This window comes from Poecilia mexicana, unplaced genomic scaffold (genome assembly GCF_051168715.1).
Source record: "Poecilia mexicana isolate PSO_F unplaced genomic scaffold, ASM5116871v1 scaffold_1, whole genome shotgun sequence".
In the NCBI taxonomy this organism is placed as follows: domain Eukaryota; kingdom Metazoa; phylum Chordata; class Actinopteri; order Cyprinodontiformes; family Poeciliidae; genus Poecilia; species Poecilia mexicana.
The window spans coordinates 3,211,310-3,228,489 of NW_028263370.1; the positions used below are offsets into that span (position 1 = coordinate 3,211,310).

Below are 17,180 nucleotides of genomic sequence, written 5' to 3' on the forward strand. Positions count from 1 at the left end.
TTACTGATAAAAACAATTTTAGAAAACACAATATGATTAATTTTGTAATTGACAGGACCCCATTTAATTTAATGTCTATGAAAAAAAAGTGTGGGGGCCCTTTGTTGGTCAGGGGCCCTTGGAATTGTCCTAACTTTTCCCCCTGCCCCTGGGTAGCATAACTTATTTTATCACTCAGTTTTGAACAGTTATAGTAGCCTAGGCTAGCTACGCTGACAACATGCTATCCAAAGTCAAAACAACAAGTTAATGGAGGGTAGCTATGGCAACCAGTGACAGTTAAAAAACCCACAGACACTTTCTGCAGTCAGGTTGCGCGCTGTGTTAATAAAAAAATCCATCAGACAAGCCCGCTCTGAATATCAAAAGAAACTGTGACATCACAATGTGACATCACAATATATCTCCAAAAGCAGAATTCTGACATCACCAGCGATTATATAAGCTCCTCACATCCATCTACTTTCATCACAACCTGTTAGCAGCCGTTGTTGATACGTTTCTCGTGAGAATTTACTTAGCAGTTCACAGTAGGATTTTTAACTTTGTTTGGTGCACGTTTCTTCTGGAGAGTGACATCAAACTTAACGTAAAATCTTTACCGAGTTTCTAGAGAAGTAATTCATCTTAGAACTTGAAACAAGCAAAAGTTACAATGCAGTCCGAACAGTCTAGAGTTGAAGAGGTCGCATCCAACAGCATTGTCGAAAGGGAAGTACAGCCACCCAAACCACCCAAGCGCAAGAAGAAGAAGTTGTCGTTTGCGGTCTGGTGGGAGCTGCACAAAGCTGAGGAGATCAAGAAGTCTGCTGAAAATATCGAACAGCAGGACTCTTCAGTGGTGTCTGAAAATGAATCGAGCACCAAAGCACTGAAAACGGTGGATCAAAAGGGGGACAGACAGCCACCAGAGAGAGAGTCCAATGAGAAGACTCGGGTATCAGTTAAAACCTGGTCGGAGGAACACGTCCCCTTTGACCAACAGATTTCTGCAGGAAATATTGAACAGCAGAATGATTCACTGGTTAGTGTAGAAGAGTCCACCGCTAGAGTTCATGAGACAATCGATCTAGCAGTGAAGGAACAGCCTTCTAAGTCTGAGGAACAGCCGCCAACGACCAGACGCAACAAGAAAAAGATACCGTTCCATATCTGGTTGGAGAAACATGCCCCCGCTGATCTAAAGACTTCAGCTGAAAGTACTGGAACGGAAGACGTTCCACCAGTTACTGAAAAAGCTTCGATCTCCGTACTGCAGGAGACAATCAATCTGGCAGAGAAGGAAGAGTCCTTTAAGTCTTGCCCTGAAAATGTTAATAAGCAGGACACTTCTCTGCCTGAAGACGAAGGTGATCAGGCAGTTTCCTTGAAAAAGGAGATTTGCGCAGAGGAAACACCACTGGTCACTGAACAGGATTCCAGTGTCTCCAAAACACAGGAGACACTGGATCAGCGAGAGGAGGCACAGCCACCAAAAACCAGGCGCATCAAGAAGAAAAAGATACCATTTCATATCTGGTTGGAGAAACATGCCCCCGCTGAAATAAGGACTTCATCTGAAAGCATTGAAACGCAAGACGTTTCACCAATAACTACACAGGAATCGATCTCCTCACTGCAGGAGACACCAGAGAAGTCTTGCATTGAAAATGTTAATAAGCAGGACACTTCTCTACCTGAAGAAGAAGGTGTTCAGGAAAATTCCTGGAAAAAGGAGTCTTGTACTGAAGAACCTGTGATTTCTAAAACACAGCTGGTCACAGAAAAGAAATCGATCTCCCAATCACAGAAGAAAGTGGATCAGAAAGGGAAAAAACAGACATCAAAGACGAAGCGCATCAAGAAGTCGCCACTGTTATGGAAATCCTTCCCTGAATCAGATGCTTGCGTAGATCTAACATTTTTGACAGAAAAGAGTGACATCAATAACAGTCCTCTGCCGGAAAAAACAGGTTATCAGGCAGCTTTGCCCACGAGGGTGAAGAAGACATTTTGGAAAGTGTTCCCTGGATCACAACCTCACATTGACCTAAATTTCTTCGCTGAACATATCGAAGAGCACGATGTTTCAGTTCCGGCAAAACACGGTGAACAGGCAGCATCCTTGGAAAAGCAGCGTTATTCCAAGGACTCTGTGATTTCCACAAGTCAAACAAAGTGTACGTGTCAGGCCACATCTAAGGAACCTGAACTGGGAAGCATCGAACTACAGAAATACTTAATGAGACAGCTTGATGAGATGTTTGACATAAATCGCAAACTGAATGCTAAACTCAAATACCAGCAAGATCTGTTGAAGAAAGTACTGTCAGAGCAAAGACAAGACAGGAAGTCAACGGGTTGGGGCCACGAGTGGGATGAGTGATTGGAGGGAAAAGGAAAATATTAAAAAGCCAGGACATCAATAGATATAGATATCTATAGATATAGATATCTATAGATATAGATATCTATAGATATTGATATATAGATATCAATATCTATAGATATAAATATCTATATCTATAGATATTGATATCTATATATCAATATCTATAGATATAGATATCTATATCTATAGATATTGATATATAGATATCAATATCTCTCTCTCTCTCTAGATATAGATATCTATAGATATCCATATCTGTCTGTCTCTATGTATATCTATCTATACATACACACACACACACACAGACATATATATATATATATATATATATATATATATATATATATATATATATATATATATATATATATATATATATGTACACACACACACATACATCTATATATATATAGGTAGATAAATATATAGAAATATCTCTCTATATAGATATTTCTATGTATATCTACATATCAATATCTATCTATATATATATATATATATATATATATATATATATATATATATATATATATATATGTATATAGATATCTCTCTCTATAAATACACTATAAATACATCTATAAATGCACACACACACACAGATATGGATATATATATATATATATTTCTATGTATATCTACATATCTATATCAATCTATACTTCTCTCTATATATAAAGATAGATATTGATATATGTAGACATCTACCATCTACATAGATATCTATCTATAGAGATATATCTCTCATATGATATCTCTCTCTCTCTCTCTCTCTCTCTATATATATATATATATATATATATATATATATATATATATATATATGTCTGTGTGTTTCTATATGTAAATGTTTTTATATATCTATAGATAGATAGATAGATATCGATATATATATATAGAAATATATACAGATAGTTCTATGTATATCTACATATCGATATCAATTTATCTATATCCCTATATATAAAGATAGATATTGATATATGTAGACAGCTACTATCTACATAGATATCTATCTACAGATACATCTCTCTATAAATACACACACACACACACACATATGTATATGTATATATATATATATATATATATATATATATATATATATATATATATATATATAAAATATATATTCATGCATATATATGTATGTATAGATCTATATATGCATATGTAAATATTTGTGTATATATGTGTGTCTATATATCTATGTACATGTACAATTTTACATGTATTTATACAATTTTATTAAATTTCTATGAAAAAAAAGTGGAGGGCCCTTGTAATTGTCTTAACTTTCCCCCCATATGGTGCCCCTGATCGTGATTAATTGTTATTTATCATGATTAATCTGATTAATTGTTATTAATTGATCATTGAAATTTAAGGCTGTTTGCTGAAGAACACATTCAAGAGTTAATTAACCCTGAGCTTTACAAGAAATACTTGCAGTATTTGAATTTACGATATAAAAAAAATTGTCAATAAATATCATCTACCCAGAACTTTTCAAATGGCATAGTGTTAGCTTCACCTGGTTCAAATTTGGTAAAAATAAATACATTAAATAGGTACTATTAAGCACCTTTTGACATCCAAAAGGCACAAAAATGTGTCATTTAATCTACAAATGATCAAGCAAACACTAAAGGAATGCTATGCTGTTGTGTCTTTGGCAGTAAAGTGTTTATTTTGATGTTTAAAAAAGGAATTGAATTATTTGTTTGTTTGCCTCTTTTAATGCGTTTTAATATTGTCTTTTAAAAAAGCTTTAAGTGATTAAATGGAAAAATCAATTTTTTTATTTGCATCCGGCTGTTTACTACGAAAATTTTGTGCAATACATTACTGCACTTTTTCTGAAAGTTGAGACACACCTTCCAGTAACATATATTTGATTTCTATTGTAAAACAAAACAAAAAAAACAAACAATTGGAAACTATGTGTCATACTTATGCACTAATTTGTGTTACCGTATTTTCCGCACTATAAAGCGCACCTAAAAGGCTTCAATTTCCTCAAAAGCTGACAGTGCGCCTTATAATCCGGTGCGCCTTATATATGGACCAATATTGAGCCACAACAGGTCTAGCAACTACGGTAAGCAGCCGCCGACTTCATTTTCACCCGTAGACGAAGAAGCGCGCGGTGCATGCTAGCATAGTTGTCAGAACGCTGGTTTGTTAATAAAGTTTGACTGACCTATCTACCTACTGACCTGATAATCAGGTCGCCTGCAGGTCATTTAGCACCACGTTCTCCACAAACATGCTGTGCGCGAACGGAGAAGGTTGGCCATCGTCCGGCCACGCCCCGGCCCAGTCACAGAAGGCTCTCCTTGCCGACCGAAGTCAGACTGTTTTGTTGACATTCTCGTTAGTGCAGCTCCATCTAGTGGATGCATAACGTAATTCCAGCCTCTACTGTAGCGACTATTCTATGCGCCTTATAATCCGGTGCGGCTTATAGTGCGGAAAATACGGTACTTTATCACCAAAAATCTCTATACAAACAGTGAAGTAATTTTGGTTGTGAATAAACATGAAAAAATTGAAGAAGTAAGATGATTTTTCCAAGGCGATGCACTGACTGAATGCTAAATATGTAGCAAATTGATTTGCATGCTGGTCTGGTTAAACCAGAATCTGAAGAATTAATGTTAGCAAAAGTGAGACATCATTACATACACTTATAATCTTATCTTAAAAACATAAAGAAAAAAAAGTTTGAGAAATACTGAGGAAAAAGATCCTGTTTTCTGTTAGCATTATAATGGATTTCTATGTCAACAGAGAGCAGTTAATAGTCAGGTGTATTTTTCTTGTTACTGAGATTTTCAGATGAGTTTGGTCAACTTTACATTGCTGAAAAAGACAAGAAAGTCTCTCTGCAGCTCATTATGCAACTTCTTAAAGGCCAGGCTGAATCGACGTGGTTCGGTAATCTTCAGAGTCGGACTTTAAAGGTCACAGAAACTTTTCTTTTCCCCCCACGTGAATCAATTATTTTAAAACTGGATCCCTGCCCACCAGGGGCCTGGTACCTTCGTCTAGCACCACAAAACGTAACGTTCTCCATATTCATTACTTTTCTAAAAGACTCAGTCAAAACAAATATCAGCTTTCAAGGGAAAGCTCTGATTTTATGTTAAGTGTTAATACGATTGCTAGCAGTTTCTAGCTACATCATCTCCCAGAAAATCTCTAAAAGGTTAAGTTGTACAAGCATTTTCTCAAGGCACTGTAGTTTTTCAGATTTCTTGCTGTGTTTTAACCATTGATTCCCGTTTCTGTGCCTCCAGTTGTGACGGATGTGTGTCGCCCCCGGCGGTTCCCTCCCTGGTGTGGACAGGCGGCGCTGTGGGGCAGCTGGGCAGGAATCGCTCTGGCCAGCTGCGTTTCCATTTGGGCGGGCCATGGGTTCAGTGAAAAGGTGGCCATGATGTGGTTAATCTCCTGCTTCGCCAGTTTCTTGTGCTCCTGTCTGCTGCTGGAGCCAATTAAGGTAAACACACCCAAACTCTTGTCCTTAGTGATGGCGGTACATGATCCACAGCCAGACTAATTTCTAATTTCATCACAATTTACACTTTCATCAGTTCATATTAGGAATGCAAACAATTAATTGTCAGTTAAGGGTTTATTAGATTAAAATGAGTTTGAATTGATTGATAATGTTTGTTTAGACTCTTTTAGCGTTGTCGTGATTTTGCCAATCAGCAGAGGGCACAGTTGGTCATCTTGAAGCTGATCCAGTTGATACAGAAATAAAGATGGCGGCAGGCCAAAAACAGGAAAGAGATCACTTTATGTGGTTCTGTTTTGGAATATAAACACTCGACACACTCCTTAAGTCGTCACCTTAATGGCGCTCATTCAGCTGAGCTTCATGACGGAGCAGCGTCAACTTCAGGATGTGATGACAGAAAAGCGGAGAGCATAAAGCAGAAAAACTGTAACAGGCTGGAAAAAGAAAAGATGTGACAGGCTTGATTTTGAGGGCTTTCGTGAGTTAATTCACTTCGTGGAGCAAAGTTTTGATATTGCTTCAACCGCAGACGGTACTTTTGTTTGACTATCTCTGTTCATGGGGGATTATGTGTTTCACATATTTTATTCTTTTCATTTTTTATTTCTCTATTCCATAACCCAAGAGTTTCCTGTTTTGCTGCATTTTACAAATATGTTGAAGTTTAGTCATGTTTATTCAGTCAGTAACTGACAAAATAATGTCAGCTATGCTATGTTGTGGAAAGACGTTCAGCCCTCTTGACACAAGAGAAAACTCAGATTTTTAAGAAAACATTTGCTTGTCAACACGTTGTTAGTCAATTGATGAGATCAATTAACTTTAGATTAACTCATTCATCGATAACTTGCATTCAAATTACTTCTCTTTATGTTTCTTGCACTTACGTGATGTTTGTTTTGGCTAAATATGCTCCAGTCTGTGTTTATTTTAAAATGATAAAATCTCCAGTATGGTTTTTCAGTTTATCAGAGTCAGGTGTCTTGTCGGGTGCAGGTCCAACGTTTGCAGACTTAACAGCTGCCCTCTGCTCGCAGGTGCTGTGTGAGGCCGTTTACTTCGCCGTGTGTGTGCGCCGGCTGCGTCCGGAGGACAGCGACGTGCTGGTGGACTTCCCACGGGAGGAGAGAGTGGTGCAGCGGGTCGCCAGGGTGAGACCGCCGCAGGGCTTCGCTCTGTCTCAGGCCCGGCACCAGGCCCGCAAGGTCCACATGCTGCACACCATGCTAAAGGTCGGTGAGAAACAGAGACTCTTAAGCTGGAGGCATTCAATTCTTTGCTTTGTTGACTTAACAGAAATGATTGTTTCCATTTGTTTTCTTTTGCAGAATTTTCTGGTTTACATGTTTTTCCTGCTGGTCGTCCTGCTTCTGAACTACTCCGACTCGGCTAAACACACGCACAGCTTGAGACTGCGGACTCAGCTGCAGCAAGCCCTGCACACTCCAGAGTACCACACCATCAGCAGGTGCTGCTCACACAGTGGAGTCGAGGTTTTAAAACTGTAACCTGCTGTTGATTTTTTTTTCAGTCCCTTTTGGCTGATCTGTCAAGTGAGGGGAAGTCATTTGTTTTTTGTTTTTGGAGACATTTTTGTGAGCTTGAAATGAACAAAAGAGAGCAAGGTTCATCAATAAAAGCTAATTTGCTTTTCCCTGCCCGCTCTAATGTCTCTTTTGTACGTCTCCATTGTGCGGGTGACGAATTTGTTTCTTTGTCTTTCAGACGAGACGACGTCCTGACCTGGCTTAATGGATCTCTGCTGCCTCGGCTGCTGGACGAGTCGTCTCTCCTCAGAGACACGGGAAGCCTGCTGCTCGGCTCCCCGAGGCTCCGACAAACCCGGGACATACAGGGTGAGTTGGCTCCATCGTGAACTTTGACCTTTAACCCACCAATGAGTCACAGCTCCTCGCTGACAGTAGTTCATTTGTAGAGATGCTTTTTATTTTGTTGATTTTTAAAAATTTTTTATTTATTTTTTTGCTCTTAGGACCATCTACAGTTCCCGTGAGCTAAGTCTGCACAACGTTAGGCATAAAGCCTTTTATTACGTCTAGTTTATTTGTATAACAAGGCAGCTCAAAGTGATTTACATCATAAAAACATCATACCAATTATGAAACAAGTAATAGACATTTTGTCAAATGTCATCAAGCACATCAGCATAACTGGAACACAGATATGTTGATCTGTGTTCCAGTTATTAGTAATCAAAAGCAACTCTAAACAAGTGGGTTTTTAGCCTTGATTTAAAGGAGCTCAGTGTTTCAGCCTCATTGCAGTTTTCTGGAAATGTGTGGAGTTCTGGACCTGAGTGGTCTGGAAACTATCACTGCTTAAGCAGATTAGATCGATTCTTTTGTCTAAGTAAATTAATTCAAGCAGCTTTTAAAAAGCATAAATATGCCCTAAGTACTTTACCAAGAATCCCAATAAGTGTCTCTGTAAAACCATCCATCTCTGTCTCTTTCTCAAACTATTTGACTGTTTGTCTGTATTGATGAAAATGCGACCGAAAAATATATTTTGAAGTCTTTTTTTTCTTATCCAGTCAATAACTCAACATGCAAGTCTTATTCTGTAGAACCGATGGAAGTTAAAGATGCTGATCAGATTGTTGTTTTTGCTCATATTTCACATTTTTCCTCCGCCTGCAGGTGGTTTCAGGCCAAGACAACGATCACCTCCCTTGGTCACATCCCCGACCAGAGGCGCAGAGAATGACACGGTCACTGGTGCGATCCACATGGACTGGTAGGAAAAACATTGGCAACACGACTGATTGTTCTCGGCTTTATACGGTTTGGATGGCAACAATTTCTTTCAAGCATATGAAAGAAATTTAATCTTTTCTTTTTGTTCTTTTGTTTCTAAGTAATCTTCACTGTATTTTTTCGCTTACTTTCCAAGGGCTCGGATGGAGGAGTCCGACAGCAGAAATGTGCTTCTCCACTTTAACAGAAGCCTGCAGGAGGCCTCTTCCTCCCTGCAGCAGCTGCAGCAGCTGCACTGGATCGACCACAGGTAACAACAGGACTGCAGGAAAATCTGGAGATTTGGTTTGAAATCGAGAAATGTGTCCTCCGCTGCACAAATATGTAAAACATCTCACAAAAGTATTCGTACTTCTTCAAACTTTTCACATTTTGACATGTCACAACCAAAGGCTCTGACACATTTGTTTGGGATTTTATTACAAAATAAAGATGGATTCAGTGTGGTCTTTCATTTAGTTGGGACAGCTTTTGTTTTAGGTCCCTAATGTTCACAATGGAGACAATTAAAGGTGATAAACGTTACTTCAACCTTTCTGCTTTTTGAACATTTCTTATGTAATAAAACTTTTGACACAAGCACTTTAAAAAAAAAAAAAAAAAAACGGTAAGTGAAACGTGCTGAATACGTCAATCTGGTGTGTGTGTGTGTGTGCGTGTGTGTGTGTGTGTGTGTGTGTTTGCAGGACTCGAGCCGTGTGCGTGGAGTTCTCCCTCTACAACGTCAACACCAACCTGCTGGCTGTTTTCAGGTTTCTGTTTGAGTTCCCAGTTTCTGAGCGCGCTCAGTCCAGCCTGGAGCTCAGTGTCCTCACTCTGTGGCCGATCGCAGGCCTGGACCTCCAGCTTCTTCTCACGGTAAATTCGCCTCACTCAGGCAGCGAGACGTGACTGAAACCTTTTCCCTCTGACCTCTGACCTCTGCGTCTTGTCTGCGGTTTCCAGTTGGTCCTCCTCTGCCTCATCTTGTACTTCCTGGCGCGAGGGATGCTGGGGCTCCTCAGGGAGGGCTACACGTACCTGTTGTCGTCGTGGAGAGCGCTGGGCGTATGCAAACTGTGTCTGGCGGCGTCTGTGTGCGGCCTCCATCTGAGCCGCTCCGTCATGGCCAGGCAGCAGTGGACGTTGTTCCTGAAGCGACGCCGCGACGCCTTCACAGACTTCTACCCGCTGGCCAGGCAGAGTCAGCTGTACACCGTCATGTCTGCCATGCTGCTGTTCATTCTGGTGCTGAAGGTAACGCAGGAAAAAAAAAAAGAAATGTTGAACACTCGTGTTGCTTGGTTGTTTAAAAGGATCAGTAATTGTGTGAAACGCTGAGAGGCAGAGAAGAGAAAACAACATTCAGCTGCAAAAAGATTTAGGGTGAAAATAAAAAAAAAAGATATTTATAAAACACTTATTGGCTTTCGCTGTGCGTATGTGTAATAATTCAGGAAATAAATCCATATTTTATTGCATAAGCGTAAACGTTACTGTAGTTCTTGGTGAGATTTGGAGATTTTTCTTATTTTTTTTACCAGAGATGCAAAGAGAAATCAGGCTGGATGCATTAACTAGTCAGAAACAAAATGTAATCAGTTTACTGTCAGTGAACGCATCAAACCTGAGTCCCATTAACGTTTATTTGGTGCTTATTGGAGTTGCTCTAATGAGGGAAATTAACTAAAGTGCATGTAAAGCATTTTCCCTTTGTTCATGTTTATTGAATCCTGTATTTCCTCCCCTGTTGGGCACTCAGGCGTCGCACCAGTTGCGTTTCCTCCGGGAGTGGGCGGTGTTCGGCAGAGCTCTGCGGCGCTCGGCCTGGGAGCTCCTGGGAGTGGTGTCGGCTCTGCTGCTGCTGCTCTTGGCTTACTCCCATGCAGGACACCTGGTCAGATATCCCCTCGCCCATGATTTGCTCATCTTCTGATGCAGTTTTTAACTTTTGCGTAACATTTGTTTTGGATTGTTTTGCCTCCCCCTGCAGCTCTTCCACTCTGTGCTGGACAGCTACGGCAGCGTGAGCGCCGCCTGTCTGTCGTTGCTGGGAGCGGGGGGAAGGGGCCTCTTATCGTGGCTCCCTGCCTCGACGATGACCGGTCCCTCGAACACCATCTCCTCCTTGACGTTCCACGCGACCTTCGCCGTCCTCCGGCTGGTTTTCCTGTGGTTGATCGTCTCTGTGCTGCTGAGGAACTACCGGCGCGCCCGAGCAGAGCTGTACCGCCCCGCCGTGGATCTCCAAGACTACGAGATGGTGGAGCTGTTTGTCAGACGACTGAAAATGTGGATGGGACTCAGCAGGACCAAAGAGGTAAGCCTCTCGTTTTACATCTGTGGTTAATGGGATCTTGGCCGGTTTCTGACCAGGACACACCTCAACGTGAGACAGGATGGAGAATTTGTTGGTGTTTTCTCGAGCACGTCATTCAGATTGACAGATTTGGGAAAGTACTCATCTAGCAGCACAATCTAGAAAATATTTTTTTGCCCCATGAAAAGGAAACAGATTAGGTAGATTTTCAAAAACACACCGTCCACAGCTCACTGTGCATTTGCGAGGTAGACAAGGTCGACAGTCAAATTCGATGAATTAGAATATGCTTTCTGATGAGGCTCATTTTTCAGATTTAAAATACTTTTAGAGGATAACATATAAGGTGTTTCTTTTTTTTATTAAACCCACATTTCTGTATTCTATGGAAAACACATCATTCTGAGTACCTAAGACATAATTTACTAATACTGGAAAAATGTCATACTCACTGTTGCAAATACTCTGACAGAAAGCCAAACTTTGCTGTTTTTACAATGAGGCCAAGTATTATATTTAGAAAAAATGGCACTCAATACAGTCAGTGCAATACATATGTCAGTTCTTTGACAGTAGCCTCCTTTAGCATTCCCCTCTCTGTTCAGTATTTTCCAAATGCTGAGAGAGTGTAAACGGCATTCTGTATAATTGAAAATAAAGTTTTGGGGAGAAAAAAAAGGGTAAAAATGTGAAGCACTTTTCCAAATAGAAAAAATAATAATAATTTGGCATGTGTCTAATTTGAGTTACACTACTGCTCAAAAGTTTGGTTCACTTTGAAATCTCCTTATTTTTTTGATAAAAAACCACAATTTTCTTCAGTTAAAATAACATTAGATTACATTATTTAAAAATACAGTCTGGGCATTATTAATGTGATAAATGACTGTTAAACAGGAGGAGGCTGTTTTTTTTTTGGGAAACATTAATCCACACAGTACCATCGCTACTGCGTACATTCTGTTAGCCAATCAAAATGCACCATGCTAAAATGCTATTTGATCATTTGGAAAAGCTATTTGATCGTTAGCACAGCTGGAAACGTTTGTACTAAACAACAGAAGCAATAAAATCGATCTTTGTTTAGCTGGTTGAGTATCTGGAGCATCAGCATTTGTGCATTCGATTATAATCTTTCTATGTAAACTTGTCAGTCTAATCTTGTTCTGAGAAATGAAAGCTATTCCATAAGATAACTTGTCAAGAAAGAGAAGCTCTCATACCACGATGTGGACCACCTCCTTCAAAGAACATCGGAAACAGTCTCTAACAGAACAGGAGCAGTTCATTAGATAAATTTTTTTTTTGTAAAAAAAAAACTAATGTTTTTGGGGTGACCCCAAACTTTTGAGTTTGATTGTATTTGGCAAGAGTTTAAGAAGGAAAAAATGCACAAACCAGATCCAACAAATATTCAGCCTGATGACTCTTCCTTTCCCCTCACAGTTTCGTCACAAAGTCCGTTTCGAAGGCATGGAGCTCCCGCCGTCCCGCTCGTCCTCCACCAGCGACTGCAAGTCCCTGTGTCTGCCCCCGCTGGACAGCCCAGACTCCCCGCCCACGCCGGACAGCATCGATGCCGGCTCAGAGGCCTCGTGGCGTCCAGCCTCCTCGAGCCCCTGCAGCCTGACTGAGGCGCCTGGGGTCGGCCTCGGCCTTGGTCTGGGTTTGGGTCTGGGGCACGGCCCGGGAGTGGTGGTAGGGGGCACGAGCTGGAGGGAGAGGGCGGAGACGGAGGCCTCCCTGAGGAGGCTGCTCCCAATCCTGGACGCTCTCCTGCAGCAGCTGGACCGAGTCAACATGGCGACGGACGACGTTTACCACATCGAGTGCAGGCTGGAGCGGGCTCAGCGAAAAAGGAGGCGCAGCAGGAGAGAAAGAGGAGAGGACGCTCATGACCGGAGAGGGGAGAGCAAGCAGAGAGGGAAGGGAGACGACAAGGACGTGAAAGAACGAAAGACGGGAAAAGAGAAGCAGACCATGGGCAGGAAGGAGAAAAAGACTGAACTCCCTAGAGAGTCTGCAACCAAAAAGACTCCGGTCGCCACGCCGATTCCCTTTTCAAAGCCCAGACCTACGTTGGCCTCCGCGCAGCCCCACATCTCTCAATCATCAGTCACCGATAAACCTGCCGCCGACCCCACCCCAACGAGCACTTCCTCTCTCCACAACCCGCTCTCCAAAACTCCCTCCGCTCCCTCATACCCCCGAGCACCCACTCCCTCCCTGCCGACTGCCCGAGGCCCCACGCCCATTGTTACCCGAGACCCGCAGACGGACAGAGAGACCCTCCCCTCCTCGAGTCTGTTCAACCACCCGGCTCACACCACCACCATCCCCACACGAAAGAGGAAACGGAAACCCCCGCCGCTGAAAAACAAGGTGCACCCCACTTAACAGGTCGTCCCCAAAACCCTTAGGGGTGGGAACTAGAGGAGGAGAAGGAGAACGCAGGAGGAAAACGCTGGGTTAAGGACGAGAGGAGAACGAGGACAGCCGGTCTTGTCCCCAGACGCACCTCTTTAAACCCTGAGACAGAGAAGAGAAACCGAGGGGGGGTTTGCAAAGAGATGAGAAAGTTACGTAAAGGCGGAACAATTGAGCCAGTTGTTTGAAAAAAAATGTAGGGTAATCAGAAGCGGGAGAGTTGGGTCTTGGCTCGCTCTCAAAGCATGGTGCAGGTCACTGGATGCTACCTAAGCCGACCGATTAAAACAGTGAAACCAAGAGATACTTGTGTTTAGTTCTCCGAAACCCCCCTCACCCTTTCCCCGTCGCCATGTGATCCTGGAGGTCTCACGGCGCTGTGACAGGAGCACAGGAAGGTGCTCACCAGACTGTACAGCCACACTTCTCTGTATATTTTTGTTTGCCTTTATTTTGTTAAATGTCAGCAGTTTGGACACCACGGGTGCCGGTTCAAGCCATGTATCCTGGAACCAAAGATTCCTACAGGAACGCACATCGTACACGCATGTATATAACACTGTAGTTACATATCAGTAGGTGGAAATGTGCCTTATGCGACCGGCCCTACGAGGTACGAGGAGAGGCGTGCACGTGTGTGACGCTGTTGAGATTTCAGCTGTCACTTCTTAAGGGTGCTGATGATACAGTGCCGGCCATATGTAGAGGTAAACATGTGCAAAAGTCTTACAGCTTTATTAATGTTTTAGCACAGCAGAGTAATATCCCAGCCTTTAATTTGAGAGCATTGATTCGGTGAGGAAAATATATGCACAGAAATAGTGATTTTTTTTTTTTTAATAACAGAACTATCTTTGGTAGAAAAGAAAAACTGAAAGACTAGTATAAAGAACAAACTGTTTCTATCGAAAAGGATAAAAGCAGCACAGACGAAATAAAGAATTAAACTTCAGTAGTCTAGTTAAAACCTCGGCATTTCTGTTCACATGAACTCCAAAAGCAGGTAGTGGATTATAGCGCAGGGCATTCTGGGTAAATACAACCAAAACAAATGTGAGAGTCTATCGCTAGCGGTAGAAATGGCTCTAGGTCTTTTGCCAAAAACAAAGAGAGAAATCCTACAACTGCTAAAATCTCCCTTTTTTGTTTACATTTTGTGAAGGAGCAAGTTGCGATCACGTCCTTCACCGGTTCTAGCTGCGGCGCCACCACAGGCAATGGTGGAAACGGGTTTTTCAAACGTTAAAAAGTACGAGATGTTTTCACATAACATCCCAGAAAATTCTCCTGTGTGCTCAAACCACAAAAGTAGCACTTTAAAAATATATTTAAACATAAAAACCATCAGCAGATCAGTAATATCAGATGATTTACTCGAAGGCTTTTCACACATTCTTTCCTCAATAAATATGACCAGCACTGTTCATGTGAGAGAAGGGAGATCGGAACCAGAAGAAGCGACGGAAAGCTAAGGCAGAGTTCTGAAGAAGAGTCATAGTAAGTGCTGACAGAATAAGGGACAAAGGATGGAAATCAAGACGGTTATATGGGCGGTTTCAGCTAAACATGACAGAAGTTCACCAATTATAAAGCTATACTGACTCCCATTCTGATTATATTTCCTGTGTGTTGTTGTGTTTAATATGGAATCGAATTTAAAGCACTTTTTTTTAAATTGTAGGTCATTTTAAATGCGATGTGGCATAAAGTAATAAGCTTGGTATCTATACCAAAAAACAGAAAGCTTCACTCATACTGTACTTAATTACTTAACCAGAAGCGCTGCCAAAGCTTTTAAATCATTTATGCATTTTTGATTCAATCTAATCATACATTCATTCGTTTTTTTTTGTACTTGCACTTTACTCTTTAACGTAGATGATGTTGAACACCATATTTAATTAATCACGTGTCAGGTTATGAGTACATTTACGTTAAAGGGACATTTCGGTAAGTATTTCCACCGTGTTGTTAAAGCAGTGGCTTGTTTGTTCGTTCGCCAGCTGTTTGATTTGTTATAATTTTGTCGTATCAACACACGCACTTCCTGTGTCCAGTGGGCAAAACTCAGGGAACCCGTCCTCTCTCTCTCTCTGTGTCACAGCTGGAGCCAAATCCAAGCAGAAGGTTCCAGTTATTAAAATATAATCCCATACTGGTATTTGTTATATAAATACTGACGGAGCGGTACTGCATTGTGTTGGCCTCATTGTAAAAGAGCATGAATGTTTAGATTTTCCAACAGATTTATTGTTTTTTTTTTTTGTTTTTTTTACTTCATCCAGCATTAAAAGACACCCCTTCTCATTGTGTATAATTTGTGTATATATTTGGGCCTATTTGGGATGTATATATTTCCGTTTTTTGAGTATCTGTATTATTTGTGCACAGTGGCACACACAAATGTCAAGCACTGGTGTTGCAATCTCCAAAGTTTTAAATTTTTGTGGTCTAAATGATGCACAACAGCCAAAACGTTTAAGTCATTCAGTGTTTGACGGTTTAGTAGAAACCACAGGAAGTTCAGCAGTCACTTATCCTCTCTTTGTGTAGTGTGTGCAAGAGCATGGTGCCAAAGCTAAACTGTGTGTATCGTTTTGCAGTCTGTTGTATACAGCTTTGTGATTTGAAAGTGAATTTAAAAGCATTTCTCTGCGCTTTCTCCCCTTGTATCAATGCAGTTGTAGCACCTCATGCTTTTGCACTTGACAAAGTCGAATAAAGTGTTTGACAGCTAAACCCTGGACGGTGTTAAATAATTCTGGGTTTTTGGGACAAAATGTGTTGAATGACAACTGTTGCTTAATTAACTTCCTATGGAAGCCCGTTTCAGAAAGCAGAGTTAACAAGCCCTGAGTAGATACTCTGAATAAACCTACTTAGCTCTGTGATACTCAGAGCTAGCTAACTCAACTCTGAGTAAAGTTAACCTTATAGTGCAGACGTCGATTCACGCGATTCACCATGGCAACGGGACAAAAAAAGGCCCGAAAGTGCGGATTTCTCACCAATGGACGGCATAAACGGAATATCAAAATACATTCAACACAAAATACAAAAAAAAAAGTACCAAAGAAAAAAAAAAAGTTTCTGTCACGCTAACTCGCAACATAGCGAGTTAGCGTGAGTCAATGCGTAACGTCCAGAAAGCGAGTTTTATTTGTCTGAACAAAATATATCTGCCCAAAAACATGATTATGCTCGAAGTATCAAATAGCGACTCCATTACTGCTTTCACTGATATCTGAAGGTCTGTGGAGTTTTTCTTTTATTATACAAAAAAGGCTCATTCTGGCACACTACTTTATAATCCATCTTTTATTTAAACATCACTACAAAGTAGTGGCCAAAAAACTGCAGCAGCAAATACACCAGTGCCTTTGCGGGTAAACCAGCGGTTCATTTAGCAGTTTCACTCTACCTTCCACTTCTTATCTGTAAACTATTTTTGCATCAATGTGCTCACACTATTGCATGACAGTTTATTTTTTGCAACCGACTTTTGTTAAAAAAAGTATTAAACTTATTTTGGATAATTGAACATTTTCTATTACACCTGAATCCTATTTGAGTCAACTTAATCTTCTGATGGATTTTCGTGCTGCATAAAATCCATCAGTAGTTATGAAACCACATTTAGTTGTATTTAAACTATTATTGGGGGTTTTTTGTTCGTTTTTAAATTAGCCATTTCATCAAAATATGACTCCCAAGGATGTTGATATGAAATCTCCAAGTGATCAAAACTACAAAAGGCACAAGAGGAGGAAGCGAAAT

General features: G+C 40.9%; 1 protein-coding gene across 1 annotated transcript in view; it reads left to right on the top strand.

Moving 5' to 3' along the window:
* pkd1a (polycystic kidney disease 1a) overlaps window positions 1-16,142 on the top strand; it is a 77,608-nt gene extending 61,466 nt beyond the window's left edge. The window contains exons 45-55 of the mRNA XM_088006806.1: window positions 5,674-5,876; window positions 6,938-7,132; window positions 7,229-7,368; window positions 7,626-7,756; window positions 8,561-8,657; window positions 8,814-8,927; window positions 9,364-9,535; window positions 9,623-9,913; window positions 10,419-10,553; window positions 10,650-10,976; window positions 12,423-16,142. Of these exons, the coding sequence (XP_087862932.1) occupies window positions 5,674-5,876; window positions 6,938-7,132; window positions 7,229-7,368; window positions 7,626-7,756; window positions 8,561-8,657; window positions 8,814-8,927; window positions 9,364-9,535; window positions 9,623-9,913; window positions 10,419-10,553; window positions 10,650-10,976; window positions 12,423-13,373 (2,756 nt within the window). The 3' untranslated portion in view covers window positions 13,374-16,142. The remainder of the gene's footprint in view (window positions 1-5,673; window positions 5,877-6,937; window positions 7,133-7,228; window positions 7,369-7,625; window positions 7,757-8,560; window positions 8,658-8,813; window positions 8,928-9,363; window positions 9,536-9,622; window positions 9,914-10,418; window positions 10,554-10,649; window positions 10,977-12,422) is intronic.
* The last annotated feature ends 1,038 nt before the right edge of the window (window positions 16,143-17,180 follow it).